Source organism: Brassica napus, chromosome C2 (assembly GCF_020379485.1).
Source record: "Brassica napus cultivar Da-Ae chromosome C2, Da-Ae, whole genome shotgun sequence".
Classification (NCBI taxonomy): Eukaryota; Viridiplantae; Streptophyta; class Magnoliopsida; order Brassicales; family Brassicaceae; genus Brassica; species Brassica napus.
In genome coordinates this window covers 39412190-39430045 of record NC_063445.1, presented here as the reverse complement: position 1 = coordinate 39430045, position 17856 = coordinate 39412190, and the positions used below count along the sequence as shown (strand labels likewise).

Sequence of the window (17856 nt, the reverse complement as noted above, 5' to 3'; positions counted from 1 at the left end):
CAGAGACTGGGATGATAGAGCCATCACTCCTGACAAGTTTAGCCACTGTTGGGAGAGGTTTTGTACACTTGGCTCTGACCTTAAGGTGGGCTAGATCGAAGACTAACCATACGAATGGTGAATTCATCAGCTTCCACCGGATCTCCAATGTTTCCAGCCATTAGACTGAGCCCCTCTCTTGTAAAAAGATCAAACGGAACACCTTGAACATGAGTCCAAAGAGGTATGGAGTCTATCGTGGGAGGTTTTATGGCTAGTTGAGCACTCCATTGTGTTACTTAGAACATAGAAGTCCCAATATGCAATATATCCTGTTCCACAATTTCCGGCGACTGAAAGCATTAGAAATTTTTACTAATATAGAGTGAGATTGTGGACTTAGGTGGATATCCAGTTTAATGCCTTTTCCCCAAATATGAATCAAAACGCTTTGAATTTGGGTGTAGGAGGGGGGTTACCAGTGAAAACACCCAAGACAAAATCTTTATGTGCTTCAGCCCCACGGTTGAAAACCTCATCTGAGATTTTTACTTAAGGGATCCCTTCTGGAGAGAAAGCCAAAGGGGCTAGTCTTTTCAAGGATCTATCAGTTCCCACCTTAGCTTTTTCAGCATAGGTCTTATATGAAGGACAATGCTTAAAATAATTCCCACTTGTTTGGGGATCTTTACTTAGGAGATTCTGAGAGTTTGTTTCCATTGGGGAAAACGCTTCTGCTGAATCCACTGAACCAGGAGGTTTTACTTGGTCTGCTGGAAGAGAACCCCCAACTGGCAGAGTAGGAGTAACCTTCGTTGACTCAGAGCATGGGTTTGACAGTATCTCTGGTCCTGCAAGCGAAGAGAGTTCTTTTGAAGACCATGTAGCAATTACAGGATGAGTAGTGATAGCATTTTTAGGGTTTGCTATAGTACCAAACAATATGGCTGTAGTAGGAGAAGTGGTCCTTTTTGTCTTCGCTGAAAGGATAGTATACTGAGCATAGATGAAGTCTATATCTTTATCTTTTTGCTGAAGGACATATCTAAAGTTTTCCCAATCCTTTTTCAGAGATCTGAATACTGTAGTAAGAGATATATCCATAGTCATGGAAGATGATTCCAAGTTGATCATAGTAGAGGCATGATTATCCGGAGACAATCCGAGAATATCCTTTTTACCAAAAACCCAAGGAGAAGAGGGAAAGATTGGTGATGAAACATGAGGCTTTGAAACGGCTTCAGGAGAGTGTGGAAGCGGTGGAAACTGAGATGGGTGAAGAGGGGATCCAGACAAAGGTTATCAGCTCGAGGATCTAGGGGGTTGGTCGCTTGCTGGAGCGAGGAAGCTCCTGCCATTGAAACGAGTGAACAGTAACTAGGAAACACAAAGTATTTAGAGAGAGAAGAGAGAAATTTTCTTAGGTGTATCACCACATATCTTCCAAGGTAGTAATCCAAAATCTTCAACACAAAGTATTTAGATACAAGACCACAAACAGATTAAGAATTTGACTCTAAAATCTCTCTTACATAACTATTCAAAGGTACACACCAAAGAAAAACCGTGAAAAGAGGGTGAAACCTAACCAAGATAAAGATCAAACAAAGCAAAACTAAAAAGCCGAGAAAACATAAAAGAGACACATCGCTGGGGTTCAAAGGCCATCGGACGCTGGCCAGAAAACCCAAAATTTTGGAGAAAGAGAGAGAGAAATGAGAGAAAAATTACGGTGAGCTGATTCGGCCATTTACATTTTCAGCTTTTGATTTTTTAATTTACTTACATTATCTAATTTTATTAATTTATAGTATTTGTTTTGTTAAAGGATTTTCGGGGCAGGTCTGACAAATTTTAAGGATAGAAGCAAATTATAAAAAAAATTGGCCACCTTTGAAAAAAGAAAAAAACATAGATAAAAATTCTAAAATCACACTTTTATTTTTACTTTTTGAAACCCAGCAACAAAGTTAATGCAAATCATTTAGTAAGGATAACCAGAGCTTGACCCGCACATCCGCGCGGATATTGATTTTTATGTTTTTATATATGAATTTGTTTTTCATGATTAGTGTTATATATTTTAGATGTGTCGATGTATAACTAATTGTATTCAAAAGACTCCGACCGAATCAGGTAATAAGGTTTGGTACAAATATCCGAACCTATTTCAGATTCATTGGTTATTTAGATATTTTTTACTCCTATACATCATAATCAAAATCATTGAGACCCGGGAGAACTCAACTCAAACCCCACACATAAATTTATAATATCCAAGTGGGGCTTAAACCAAAAAAAAAAAAACTGATACCCAAAAGAAACAACTAGTATCTGCATACCTGAATGTCCATGCCTAAGTGATTTTGTAAACATATAAGAAAATTCTTTCTATGTGTTTGGCTAAAATAAGTAAAATAAAAAGAATTTTTTTTAGTAAAATAATTATATGGAGTAAAAAAATTAAATGACAATAAATGTAATTCATTTTAATTATTTTGATTTAAGTTAATATTTTACTCACATAAATTATGGCTTTGAATTATGTGTGTGGCTACGTAATTTTTCTCTGAATGAAACTAAAATAACAAAAAAAATTAGTAAAACATATTAAATCAAACTATTAACAATATGCAAAACCTGATTATTTTACATTTTTTATTTTAATTATTTAAACAAAGTTAATGTTAATTAACTAACAAATAAAAATCTGCACTACTATTTTAATGATATAATTAATGATTTGATATATTGTTAACGTAAATATAATTAATGATATGATATATTATTAAGGTAATATAATTAATGAAGTTGTTAAATTAAATGAAAAATAGAATGATAATTAATGTAATAACTTGTTGAAAAGAAGGTTAGTTATATTTGTATTTGAGTTTTAATAATACAGATTTAGTAAATTGATATAAGAAAAAAGTGTAATTTTCAAAAAGTAAAAATAATGGTATAGTTTTCAAATTTTAATCTCACTTTAGGGTAATTTTCCAAATTTCTCTTATAACCTTTAAAGTGAGCATTATCATTTCAAAAATCTTATTTATTCTTTTATACTCAAAATTTCTCCATGTTACATTAAACATTGTTCTTCTTTTAGGTGAGGGATTTCAAATTTTGTTAACGGATTTTTGATTTATGTTAGTACTGTTTTCCTTTTTCTCAATTAGGCTAAGCATGTTAAACATAGTTAGCAACATGCAAACTAAATATGACTTCCTTTGATCATATATTTTAAAACTATGCAAATATTATGCCACAGATATTTCTATGATCATGTGTCAAACAAATAAAAGCAATGAAATATTAAGTCCACACTGCCAAAGAACAGTCACTTCATCAGTCATGCGTAGTTACGTGTACTGAATTAAGTCATTAACCTGTTTCAGTTTTAGCATTCTAAAAGTTTATGGAGGCTAAGCAAAGAATTATAGCCTTGATTTATTGATTCAACCAGTTCTGTACACCCATTTTTGGACAACGGATATTTGCATTTCCAACGATCAAATATTTAAAAGCGTTCACCTCCCACCAGAGAGTAAAGAATCAGCAATGGAAGATCCACTAGTATATCTTTTACAGACAGAGGAAGCATACAACATCCTTAGTTCACTAAATCCGTCTTGGACCCCAAACATCATCCCACTCTTGGACAAATCCAATGGAGACAAATCTGATAGCTTTGCATCTCCTCTTAGATAATGTAGCACTTGTCTCATACTGGGTCTAGCCCGTGGGTCAGAGTGAGAGCACAACAGACCAATCTTTAAAATCATTTCGACCTCTTTTTCGTTATACTCCGAACCGATATTCGGATCTACAGCATCCAAGATGTTACCCCTGTTCCATAACCGGAAAACCCAATCCACGAGCAAGAAAACTTCATCACTCTCATGTTGGATCTCGATAGGACGTCTACCACACACGACTTCTAGTAAGAACGCCCCAAACGCAAAAACATCAGTAGCGGTAGTGGCACGTCCAGTTCGGGTGTGTTCAGGGGCCAAGTATCCCAATGTCCCTACGACGTTGGTTGTTTGAGGATCAGCCCCGTGATCATAAGACCGAGCCAAACCAAAATCGCCAAGTCTCCCGTTTAGTTCTCCATCTAACAAGACATTGCTGGCTTTGACGTCTCTATGTATCACCACTTGTTCCCAATCCTCATGGAGGTAGAATAATCCAGAGGCAACATCTAAAATGACTTTACTCCTCTGTTTCCAATCAAGTGTAACCTCCGGAGTGTTGTACAAGTACTTGTCTAAGCTTCCATTAGGCATGTACTCATACACCAGAAGAAGTTCGCCTCTCCGGCGGCAATAACCCAAGAGAGGAACTAAATTCGGGTGACTCATCCGACCAATACTCACAATCTCCGACACGAATTCTTTAAGCCCTTGTCGAGAATCATGCGAAACTTTTTTCACAGCGATCTCCAAATTTGTCTCAAGCATCACACCTTTGTAAACTCTTCCAAACCCGCCTGATCCAAGAAGATCTTTCTCCTTGAAACCTTTGGTCGCATAGTACAAATCTTTGAACCTTAATCTGTTCTTCCCCAACTCTGTTTCCCAGTCGTCGAGTTCCTCTTCGAATATTCTTCTCCTCCTTGCGATAAAGCAGACAAGGAAGATAGACGAGAAAATCAAAATGATGGAAATGGACGGTATCCCGAACCTGCAAAAATATGAGATTCTCGTGGGATGGAGCAGAGGAAGCTTTGGGAGTTTTGATAAATCCAATGGTGGAGCCTCGCGGTTGACCCCGAAGCTCCACCCAAGAACGTAGTGTTCTGCCGGAACAGTACCAGTGGCGGAGGAGAAACCCACGAACATATCTTGGAGAATAACAAAAGAAAGATCTCTGACAATGGAAACAAGCGGTTTTTTAGGTTTCTCCTCGTTCAGTGGACCCATCATCACATTGATTTTATGTGTACGACCATTGTAATCGATCCAAACCTGCATCGGTTTACTACCAATCAAAGTAAGGTTATTGAATTGGCCTTTCTTGTCCCACCATCCAGCTGGTGAACTTTTCACCGACGTCAAACTATTGATATCAATTCCGACATGGTTATCGTTGATATCATTGAACTCTGTACTCCGTATAGTATCCAATTCGATAGCGAACACATGATTTGTTTTATTACCGTTGCTTGTGATGTTGAAGAGACCCATGTATTGGCTTGGCGTTGCGTAAGGGAGACGTGTGTTAGGAGCGATGACGAAAGCAATGCCATGGCCGCTTAATCCTGGGATACGAGGGTGAATTGCGAAGACGAAGGTTGTGGAGAAGGATGAAACGGTGCCGTTTGGCGAATTCTTTAACCGGATTGGTTTGTTATAGAAGGCGTGACCGGTTTGCTGAACGGTCGTATTGGTTAGCCTCAACAGACCGTTGGGTGTGACAGCAGCGATCCCTTGGATGGATATGTAGCTCCGTTGAGGAAAGCCATCGTATATGAAGTTGAGTGTTTTAGACGAGGATTGCAGGGATTGAAAGAGGAGGCTGGAGAAGAAGATGGTGAGGAGCTTGAAGAACATGGCTTCTTCTTGACTCTACTTTGTATTTTATTGTTTGTTGTTTTTAGATATTTTTTTAGTTTGTTGAAATAGTAGAATGATATACAATTTATGGTGTGAAGAGAGTGGAAAAGTCTTTGAAGGTTTATCATCTTTGTGGGGATGCTCGTGATTAAGGAATTTAATCAAGGAGACTAGAACTATCTTTTGTTTTTATCCTCCATTTTCTAAAGGCGTCCAATCTATAAATCTCCTCCATCTATCACGTTTTGTTGAGTCGACATCTGGTCAAAGTACTTAAGCAATGATAAGGAAATCCAAAAACTAAAAATAATAACAGAAAAATCTAATTAAGCAAGATTAATTGGTTTGACCAATTCTCTTCTTATTTATTTTATATCATTTATTTTCACAAAATAACATAGAACGTATTCTACTTCTAATATGTAAGGACCATACCTTTTACATTTTTTTTTTAATATATGTTAAATTAATTAAAAAAGAAAATACATTGTTTTAGCATCTTGTGCTGCATGTTGAGAAATAAAACAACTTCTAAGATTTTCTAAGACTGATTTATCTGGTGGACAAATAAAACAATTGATTGTTGATTTTATACGAAATACGAAATTTACTTCATTAATGGTAATAGCTTTCGTTGATTTTTGTTATACCGGTTGTTCTATTCTATTCTGATCATCTGGATCATCTCAAGTTTGAATAATAAAATAGTCGGTTATTTAGTCGTTTGTTGCAACAAAATAGCTTTAATTACAATTTATTTATTTTAAATTAAACAAAAAAACAAAGAAAAAGTCAGAATTTGATTTTATTCATCATTTAGTTAGGATTTGACAAGCTTGGATAGTGTTATTTCAGAAAGAAGAAAGATTCAGAGGTTCGTAAGATTTGTCGATTATAAGGGATGTTCTCGTTAAATCCTTCTGAAGTAAGATTTCCGAATAATTCTTGTTTTTGAGGAATTTTTTTGTTAGATTAGAGTTATATGAAGCTTATTCTTATGTATAGTCGTTTAAATAGAAGCGACATATAAATAATAATTATCTCAACATTTAAGGCTCAGTTACGTGTACAAATTTTAGTGTTGGACCAATTCTGATCCCAAAAATAGTACTTAACTAACCAGTAGAACCTTGGAGTTACTGTATAAATCACACTTCATGTGGCTTATAATCTTTAAATCAATGGAATCTTTACACTTGATAGAACATGGATTTTACGCATTATTATCCATGGTTTATAAGTTTTAAGATATATTCACTACTATATAGAGTCTATTTAGAGTAATTACAGCTTACTGGAAGAAAATGATGTATTTGGAAATCTTTTGAGCTTTGTTGGAAATAGAAAATAGTCGACGGTTACCAACAAATATCGATCGATGTTGAGCTCTTCTAATCGATCGACGGCAAAACCACCAGAGAGTTAAAGACAAATTAGAAGATTTCAAGTTTCACAAAAGTTTCAATAATTACATCTTAAGTCTCAGGCCGCCTGTTAAGCTATTTATTAGGGTTTTGTATCATTTTTAGAGGCAGACTTGCCTAGAGACTTTTAGACCATTTTGGAGGAAGCAAGAGGCCACCATTGAAAGAAGAGAGCTTAGGATTGGAGAGATAGATCAATACTGCAAAACAGAAAAGATTTTGAACTCCCTTGTTTTCACTTATTTTGTTGCTTACTTTTATTGTTTATTTTATTTAAGTATTATTCAGACCATCATAACTATGTGTTTCATGAATATGTCTGAGTAGTCCTTACTATTAGATTTAGGTTTCTCAATAGGTTGATAAATATATTACTAACACAAACAATTGTTAGGGTGTTTACAAATATAGTTCTTCATCTAGTTGTGCCTAAAGCTAAGTTTAGGATTGATCACCCTTTAAACTTAGATCTTAAGATTAATTGAGATCAAGCCATTGCTTGACTCAATACCTGAAAATGAACTAGTATGATCTAACTGACTAGATACAGACGAGAGTTGATCTAGTGAGTTAGATAATTTAAATCAAACATGTCCCTAAAGCATTCTGGAAGAAGCATCGATCGACGCAGCGATAGCCCTGTCGATCGATATTTTGAAAGGTGTATCGATCGATATTCGTAATGAATCATCGATCGACACTTTCTCGTGATTAACATACGAGAGTTGAAATCCGAGATCCAGATTAGATAATCAGATTGATTATATCTTAGTTTGAATTTAAGAACAATTAATATCAATAAACCCCTAAAAACCAAATTTAAGTTTTACTTGTCATGAGAACATACCTGAATCTAGTTATTCTCCCAACTGTTAACAACCTCAAAACAAATCAATCGAGCAATAAACTTGCTCACAAATCTATTTACTGCTTTAAAACTTATAAACCAATTAATCTAGATTTATTTCAAGACCATAATCTATTGTGTAATCCTAGAGTCTCTGTTGATTCGATCCCTAAGTACTACATCCGAACCTCTTATTTGAGAGAGTAATTAGGGTAATTTGAGTGATATCAAGTTTAGAATTCAGTCTAGATATTGTTACTAAATATGCTAAAAGTTTTCCGTCTTTTCGTGCTAACACATGAACTTAAAGATGGGAGATATGGATTTATCGTTCGACGAAACGACAACAACATCGAGTGACAAGTCGATGGCAAAATCGATCGACGCCGCACATTAAACATCGATTGATGACACCCCGCGCATGTAAGTTTTCTCTTACCTTTAATGCTAATAACGGAGTAGTCCTAGGAAAACCTAAAGGTCAACTAAGCAACGCAATTAACCAAATCATCATTTAACGGGGGCACTACAAGAAAACACAAATTTAACGACGGCCAAAATCGTCGTTATTTCCTCGGAAAAGAAGACTTACGAGGAAATGGCGATGAAAGGCGTTTCGTCGTTATATGATTGTCGTAAGAGAAGATTCGTCGCCATTTCCTCGTTAATTAGCGAGGTTATATTTTCCTCGTAAAGAAGAATTAAGTTTTCGTCGTAAAGACCACGTGGGGTTTCCACGTAACGCATTCGTTGGGCTTCCTCGTAAGAAACTCGTAAATGATTCGTCGTAAAAGACCCGCAAAAACCTCTAAATAAATTCGTCGTAATAAAAACGTAAGGAACACGGAAAAAATTCGTCGTAATAGAATCGAAAATAAATCCACGTAAAATCCTCGTTAAATGTTCCTCGATATTTCGTCGTTAATTTTCCTCGTTAATACATCGGGAATTAGCGACGCAATTACTTTGTTTTCTATTTACTGAATTTATAAATAAAAATTATATTTATTTAATTTATTAATAAAATTTTAATTGAAATTAAATCGAATAGAAAATTTTTTTTTGGCCGAATTAAAATGAAATTATATAATATATAAATAAGTTTTGAATTTTAAAATACAATAACAAAAAAAAAACTAATGCTGCATTGCCGCGTCGTAGAATTCCTCGCTCCTTCTCGAGAGATCTTCCTCGTTGACTTGCACGGATGTCTCGCCTGGAATGGGGTTTTGTTGTCTCATGGTCCTGAACATGGCCTCCCATTCCGGATTTGTGGCCGCTATGACGTCCAAGAAGTTCTCGAGACCAGTCATACGAGCTGTGAACGACGATTTTGTCGAGGCCAACTCGTTTTGTGTCGACGACAGCTGATGTTGTGTCGTCTCCAACACGTCGCGCAGCTGAGAGACTTCATCATCCCGTCTCTGGCCATAAGAGGAAGTCGCTCTCGGAACATCGTTGACGGAACCAATCCCCAACACACGTCCCTTTTTCTTGGGAGCGACCTTAAAAAACAATAAAATATATATTAAAATTTAAATTTTAAAGTAAAATGGAATTAATAAAAAATTTATATAAAATTTACCTCCTCGTAAATTCTATCCACTTCTATTGTGGATAAGACGACGGGTGATCCGTCGGCGGACTCCTGCGCCAGCTGGGTCTCACGCTCGTCAATACGAGCTGCCACATCATTGTAGATCTTCTCAGACTTCTCATCTACAAATGCGCCCGCCTTGTTCTTGTGGGTCCGATCGAAAAGTTCCATAAGAGTCGGTAAACGTCCCAACTCCTTGGCCTAAAAATAGTTAAGAAAGTTTTTATTATATATATATATATATATTAAAAATCAAAAAGTTAAATATTTAAATTACGTACCATTTCCAAACGGACGCGGGCGTGTGGCTTTTGGCCCGTACTATGTTGCATCGCCCTGTGGCCGTGCTCATCTACCGAGTTACGGGAGGCGGAGCAAGACTGGGCGACTCTCATGGCATCAGGATCCCTCCAGTAACGGATGAGGCCATCCCACACGTCCGTGGTGATGGTTGTGGGTTTGCCCCGCTCATAGCCCTTCACGATCCAGTCACCCTTCCAGTTGGAGACCGTGTCCAACAAACGTTTCTTCGCCTTGTCGATAAACTCTTTCCGCACCTTCTCAGTGACCCCCATGGACCAATTAAATTTTTGCTGCAAAAAAAAAAATATTAATAATTAGTTTAGAAAAATAAAATTTAAAAAAATATAAATCAGGAATAAATTGTAAAAACTTACAGCGTAAATCTTGAACCACGTCCTTCTGATGTAGATCGGAGTGGATTTCCAGTTGGGATGTGCCATGGAGAAGTAACCTTTAATCGTCTCGGTTACTTCTGTTGCAAGGCAGTTATCAACCCCAAACCTGGAAAAAAAAAACAAATTCAAAGTTTTAAATATTTATTAAAGTCACAAATGAATTTTAAAAAATAAATGTAACATACATACCAAAGTGTTCCTTCAGGTCGGTCGGGGTCTATGATCGGTAAGCCTTCTCTGCCTGGCAAACCGAGAATGTCCTCAACAGTGTACTGAGAGTAAGGACAACTCGCTGGCACCATCAAATCAGCATGAACCTGATGGGCGGGCATCTGAGGAGGCACATGAGGAGCTGGCATCGGAGGAGGAGCTACCGGAGGAGGCACATGAGGAACTGATGGCGATGCCGTAGAAGAAGGCGAGACTCTCTGAGAAGATTGAGTCTCGGGGACGGTCTCCTGCTGACCCGAAGAACCGGGAGCTGAAGAAGAACCGGGAAGTGAAGGCGGGTCTAACCGACTACCCGGTGGACCGAACATCTGCGAGTAGTGAGCACTACGCTGGTGTCTACGAATAGTCTGCAAAATTTAAATTTCTAAATTAAAGTCAAGAGTAAATAAAAAATTATGAACAGTATTAACTACGTAATTAATAAAATGAGGAAACCTAAATTTTGTAAACTAATTTCGTAAACTAAATTCCCTAAACTAACCACCTAATCTAAATTCCCTAAACTACTTAGAGAGGAAAGAGAGTTACCATGTTGAGAGGAAATGGAGAGGCTGTAGAGAGGAATTAGAGAGGAAATGAAGAGGGCTGCGGTTTCGCCTATATATAGGATTAGTGTTCGTCGAAAATTCGTCGCAAAATAACGAGGAAAGACAGAGGCCCGTCTTTCGTTTTGTCGCAAGGCCCAAGCAAATTAACGAGGATATACAGAGGCCCGTCTTTTATTTAACGTCGTTCTTGCGATGATTTTTGTTTTATCATCGATTTTACGTGGGCCCGTCTTTCGTTTCGTCGCAAGGCCCAAGCAAATTAACGAGGATATACAGAGGCCCGTGTTTTATTTAACGTCGTTCTTGCGACGATTTTTGTTTTTATCATCGATTTTACGTGCAAATAGCGAGGCTTTTTTTGCTAACCCCTAAAATCTTAAACCCCAAACCTCAAACCCTATCTTTCTTATCTCCAAACCTCAAACCCTATCTTTCTTATATTTCTTATCTAATACTTCATATATTTCTAACCCTTTAACTTCAATATATATATTTTTTTGAATTTGAAAGGTTTAATACGTTGGAAAACAATTTTACAAATTTTGAATTTGACGTATCACACAACAAATCAAACACACGCTACAAATCATATATGAAAGGTTTAAAAACAAAAAAAAAAAGAGAAGAAGATATTTGAATACAAATGATGTAGATTTATGTGGGCTACACTTACGTATCTCGTCATATGTGTTTCCAATATCTTTCTTCTCTTTTTTTTTAAGTTTATATAAAATTGAAAATTAATTTTTTTTTAGTTTATATGAAGTAGGATGGGGAGTTTTAGGGTTTGCACATTTGGGGTTTAGGGATTTGGGTTTCATTTTAGTTTAGGGTTTATATTTACCGACGAATTAACGACGAAAAGTAAAATAAAAAAGCTAACCTCGCTCATTCCACGTAAGTTAACGAGGCTCTTACGACGTTTTGGTCTTACGTGGAATAAGCGAGGTCCGCTTTTTTAATTATAAATCGTCGCTTAGTCCACGTAAGTTACGAGGCTCTTACGACGTTTACTGTTACCGTGGAATATGCGAGGTAATGTATTATAATCGTCGTAAAATTCCCGTGAGATAACGTGGAAAGTACGACGACTGTCTCTAAACCCCTAAAACGAAACCCCAAATCCCAAACCACATCTTCTTTATCTTCTACTTCATATATCAAACACTTCTATCCTTTAACCTCAAGCAATTCATTCTAATCCAAACCGAAAATTATAAAAACACAATTCCTTTACTTATAATTAATGTCGATATCTTATTTATAAATAAACTCCCATTATCTTTAATTATATATAATAAATCAAACTCATACAAATATGAAATACATTAATCGGATTCATCGACATTCTCGTCATCACTTGAAACATCATCATTTACATGAAACTCGTCTTCAACAGCTTCCTCCGTGGGATCTTCGGTAAGATCTTCATACTCGTGATTATGCGGATCAATGAGAAGGATGTCATCAATTTCTTGTTCAGGTTCATGAACTTCATTTATTTGTTCTTCTTGCAATGGTGGTTCTTCTCCTACGATGATTCGTCCTCGAGGTGTAACTTTGATCACGGCTAACCAATTTATACCCGACTCTCTCATCCGTGGGTATGGAAGGAAGCTAACTTGGTCTGCTTGTGAAGCTAAGATGAAGGGCTCGAATTTGTTGTACCTCCGGCCACCGTTGACATCTACTACACCGAATTTGTTCAACCGAACACCTCTATTGACGACGGGGTCGAACCATTCACACTTGAAGAGGACGCATTTTAGCTTCAATATCCCTGGGAATTCGACTTCAATAATCTCCGTCAAGATTCCGTAGAAATCTGTTTCTCCTTTCACACAAATTCCATAGTTACTGGTTGCCCGCTGTTTACCATACTCATATGTGTGAAAAGTATAGCCTCGTGTGAAATACATCTGTGATGTGGTGACCTTTACAAGTGGAGATTGAATTACTTCGTGTAACCACTTAGGATAATCTGCATCGTCGTCATAATCAACCTATTTAAAAATAAAAAGAACGTTGAAATACAAATCATTCATGTATGAAAATTTTAAAAGTATTTGATTAATACCTGATTCTTCAACCACTTAACAAAGTGTTGATCTTTTCTTTTGTCTACGTCACTTGTGGATATACCAGGAAATGTTTCTTTGACTTGTGAAACAAACATGCTGTAAATTCACATTTTACATGAATTAATCTCTCTCAATTATATAATGTATACTCAATTTAAGTTACCTTTCAAAATAACGCATCAATGGATCCTCGCAATTGAGTAGAATATAGGTGTGTGCACTATGAGCGTCTTCTTCACTCGACCACCAAACCTGTTTTGATTTCCCACCAAGTCGTCCAATCTGGCTAAAGATTTCTGGAACACCAACAACTGCATATGTGGGCGCAACGCCACCATCATCATATCTTCTTGGAGCTCTTCTTCGGGTACGTACTTTTGACGCAAAGTAGTACGATGTGAAGTGAGAAACTTCTTCTGTCAAACTTCCAGCAATTATAGAACCTTCAACTTTGGCGAGGTTCTTTGCTTTTCCCTTCAAATATTTCATGGCTCGCTCGTACTGATACATCCATCCGTAATGTACCGGTCCACGAAGCAATGCCTCATATGGGAGGTGGATAGCTAGATGCTCCATCACGTCAAAAAAGCCTGGAGGAAATATCTTCTCCAAGTTGCACAATAAGATAGGAATGTTCTCCTGAAGCTGTTCTACGACTTCTTCTTTAAGAGTGCGTGTGCTCAAATCCCTGAAAAATGCTCCAATGCCTATTCCAAAAACAATTAAACACATTGTTAGTCAAATACTATTATTGTAAACTAAACCAATTTAATATTATTGTCCTATTGTAAACTACCTGCAAGTGCTTCATGTACGTTTGTTGCAAGTAGCTCCGCAAATGCAAATGGCAGAAGTCGTTGCATAAAGACATGACAATCATGACTCTTCATCCCGGAGAACTTTTGACCCTTTTCAACACATCTTGAAAGATTTGAAACATACCCATCAGGGAACTTCACTTCTGATGCCACCCAATTGAACAAAACCGACTTTTTTTCTGAAGACAATCTAAAAATTGGAACGGGAACTTGGCCATTGCTTTTTATATGTAACTCACTTCTTGAGCAAATATCCGGCAAGTCCAACCTCGATTTTATGTTGTCTTTTGTCTTCCCTGGGACATTCAATATTGTATTCATGATGTTCTCAAAGAAATTCTTCTCTATATGCATCACATCAAGGTTGTGGCGCAGAAGAAGATCCTTCCAATATGGTAACTCCCAAAATATACTCTTCTTGTGCCAGTTGTGATGAACACCGTAAGAATCAGGCATATTACGAGGGACATGCCAATTACCACCCCAGCGAACTGTTTCGTTAGCTCCGTAGTAGTCGATTTGCGCTTCAATTTGTTCTCCAGTTAGATATGGAGGAGGAGTGTCTCTCACAACCTTTTTGTGCCTAAACAAATTCTTGTTTCTTCGGTACGGATGGCCAACTGGAAGAAATCGACGGTGACAATCGAACCAACTTGTCTTTCTACCATTCTTCAGTTGAAATGCATCTGTCGTTCCATTACAATATGGACAAGCTAATCTCCCATGTGTAGTCCATCCAGACAACATCCCATAGGCAGGAAAGTCACTTATGGTCCACAAAAGCATAGCTCGCATCGTAAAATTCTTCTTCGTTGAGCAGTCATACGTCCTCACCCCTGTTGACCACAAATCCTTCAACTCTTTTATCAGTGGTTGTAGGAAAACATCAAGTGACCTTTTTGGATGCTTCGGACCGGGTATTAATATGGTCAAGAATAAAAACTCCTGTTGCATGCACATCTCCGGTGGCAGGTTGTATGGCGTAAGAAAGACAGGCCACAATGAATATTGTCTCCCTGACATTCCAAATGGACTAAATCCATCTGTGCATAATCCGAGGTACACATTCCGGCTATTGCTAGCGAAATTCGGATGTACTTTGTTAAAATGTTTCCAGGCTCTTGCATCTGATGGATGAGTCATCTCACCATCCGTCTGAGTATGCTCGGCATGCCACCTCATCTTTCCAGCAGTCTGCTCCGATTGGTACAATCTTTTCAATCTATCTGTAATTGGTAGGTACCACATCCTTTGGTACGGTACCCTATTACGTCCCCTTCCTTGCGGCTTGAATCGTGGTTTCTTGCAGAATCGACATTCTTCCAACTTCTCATCATCTCCCCAGTAGATCATGCAGTTGTCGATGCAAACATCTATCATCTCCGAAGGCAACCCAAGACTATAAACCAGTTTCTGAATCTCATAATAAGAATCAGCAGACTCATTGTCTTCCGGCAAATACTCTTTAAATAAATCTGCCCATTCGTTCATGCAACTTTCAGGTAGATTGTGATCAGTTTTAATATTCATCATTCTAGCAGCCAATGACAATTTAGAGAGACCTTCTCTACAACCACTGTAAAGTGGTTGATTTGCCGCATCTAACATTTCATAAAACTTTTTTGAATCTATGTTAGGTTCTTCATCTTCATCATCATGAGCTACGAATGCATCAGTTACCATATCATGAACCCTATCATAATCTACCATCGGCTGATCCTCCTGATGGTAACTATGTGCATTATGCAATTGATGATCAACCGGTTCTTCTTGAAAGTTGCTATTACTACTACTAGCTTCATTCTGATCATAACTATAACCTTCTCCATGTTGAAACCAGATATAATAATTTGGCGTGAAACCTCTATTTACTAAATGCTTCCAAACATTTTCACGATTTGCCAACTTTGAATTGTTACATTTCCTACAAGGACAGAATATTTTACCGCTTTCTTGGGCGAGCGGTGTAGAATCTGCTTGATGCATAAAACGCTCCAACCCAGCAAGATATTCTTTCGTCACTCTCCCGTTAGCATCTCTATGCATATACATCCACCTCCGCAACTCGAAAATATTTCCCAAGCCCGACATTTTTTTCACGTTTTTTTTCTTGTTGGTGTGCTTAAAATTATGTTCAAACCTCCATATATATAGAAAATTTTCGAATCTGGTAGTTGAATTTTGCTAGGAATTTACGACGAAAAATTAGGTTGGTGGCAAAAAAAACGTGTTAAGTTGGTGGATTTCTCGTTCTTTCCTCGTAAGTTATTTCCTCGTAAAAATCATGCTAAAATTACGACGAATTTGCGACGAAACACATTTTTCTCAGAAAAATCACGTCAACTTACGACGATTCTACGAGGAAAAGCTTTACTCGGTATTTTACAAGGCCATTACGAGGAAACTTTATTTCCTCGCAATTTCATCGTTAAGTCATCGTAATTTCACGAGGAATAGTTTTCCTCGTTAAATTTCCTTGCTAAAACTGTGTTTTCTTGTAGTGGGGACTGAAATCCTTGTTAAAATAAACTTGATCTCAAAAAGACATCATGAAACAAAATTGCCTCTCCAAGACTACTTAATCCCTGGTAGGACCTATTCCAATAGGTCCTCCATTAAATTACCAAAAGATGATACCAAGAAATCCGGGGTCAGCCTCGAATACTTAGTCTTGGTACTTCAAAACCCTTTCCGTGGAACCGTCTCAGAGCACCCACACGATCACATCGAATATTTAGAAGATATAATGGATGACGAGTACAATCGCTGTAAAATCTTTCCATTCTCCTTAGAAGGTGATGCTAGAAAATGGCTAGACCAACTACCTACGGGTTCTCTAACCTGCTGGAAGGAGATAAGGAATACCTTCATTAATCAATTCTTCGATGAGACGCGTTACTAGGATGTAAGGAAGAAAATCTCCACATTCCATCAAGGTCCACGGGAATCATTCAGAAGCACGCTACCAACTTAAATTTTCCCACCATGGTTATTCAGAACCACAACTCATTAATACCTTTTATGGAGGTATTAACTTGCACTACCAAATCACGCTTGACACAGCCAGTGAAGGGAGCTTCAGTACTAGGAACCCTGAAGAGGAAAAGTGTTTGATCAAGAATGTAGCTACAGGTAGATCCTACGAAATGATGGACGTAGAGCGAGAAAGGAGAGTTGACTCAATGGATGGGCCACCTTTAGCCAAAATCAAAGAATCTATAGATTCGCTTCATTCTGCTTTAAAGGGACAAAACCAATTTGGGATTTACCAAATTGACGATGATACCTTTTCTGAATTAGAACAACAAGTAGATTTCATAGATATCCCAACCTTGAAAGATAGGTACCCTATCCCTAACCCCGAGAGGTTTACCCAAAATTATGATGCTACTGTTGGATCACACCGAGGTAGAGCGAAATTTAGATTAAACCAAGCTTTCATGGAAAATCGAAAAATGGCCACAAATCTGAATGGAGAGATAGACATAATCTACAGTGAGCTAATGAGGAAGTTCGACACTTTAGGTGAACACATTAAGAGACTGGACGGTCAAGTAGCGGAAAACGCGACCGCCAATCAAAAGGGAGACATCCCTGGGCGGACTAACGTGAATCTGAAACATTAAGTTAATGTTGTGTTACTAAGGAGCGGAAAACGCCTCATCCCGAGCACAATAGAGATCAACAACGCAGAAAAACGTGCTGAAGTTGAGAAAACCGGTGAAATAGGTCACTAACAATAATCCTCGATAGTCCCAATCCCGAATCAGAAACACCTAGAGAGAAAGAGCGGTCCATTACTGAGGAAGCAGCCATCGACCTCAAGGAGGAAGAAGAGGAGTTGGAAGAAGATGTAGAAATATATCGACAAGAAGGAACCAACGTCGATCGACCCACTACGGTATATATCGATCGACAAACTGGGAACAATGTCGATCGACGCTCGACTCCTGCTGAACCAGCCGTAGAGAGAGTGTATAGGACTCTACCACCCTTTCCTCCTAAAAAGACACAAACTAAGCGAGAATTAGATAAGGCGATCTGCAAGAAGGCATTCGATAAAATCACGTTGGAA

At 37.7% G+C, this 17856-nt stretch overlaps 1 protein-coding gene across 1 annotated transcript; it reads right to left on the bottom strand.

The window, feature by feature from the left end:
- Window positions 1-3405: 3405 nt before the first annotated feature.
- On the bottom strand, window positions 3406-5654 carry LOC106446380 (L-type lectin-domain containing receptor kinase IV.1-like). The gene has a single exon (XM_013888092.3). It carries the CDS (start codon window positions 5532-5534, stop codon window positions 3510-3512), a length of 2025 nt encoding a protein of 674 aa, XP_013743546.2. The 5' UTR covers window positions 5535-5654; the 3' UTR covers window positions 3406-3509.
- Window positions 5655-17856: the final 12202 nt, after the last annotated feature.

What these genes read in the sequence shown, in the direction of transcription:
- LOC106446380 (XM_013888092.3), bottom strand. Translation starts at nt 5,534, where the DNA reads ATGTTCTTCAAGCTCCTCACCATCTTCTTCTCCAGCCTCCTCTTTCAA.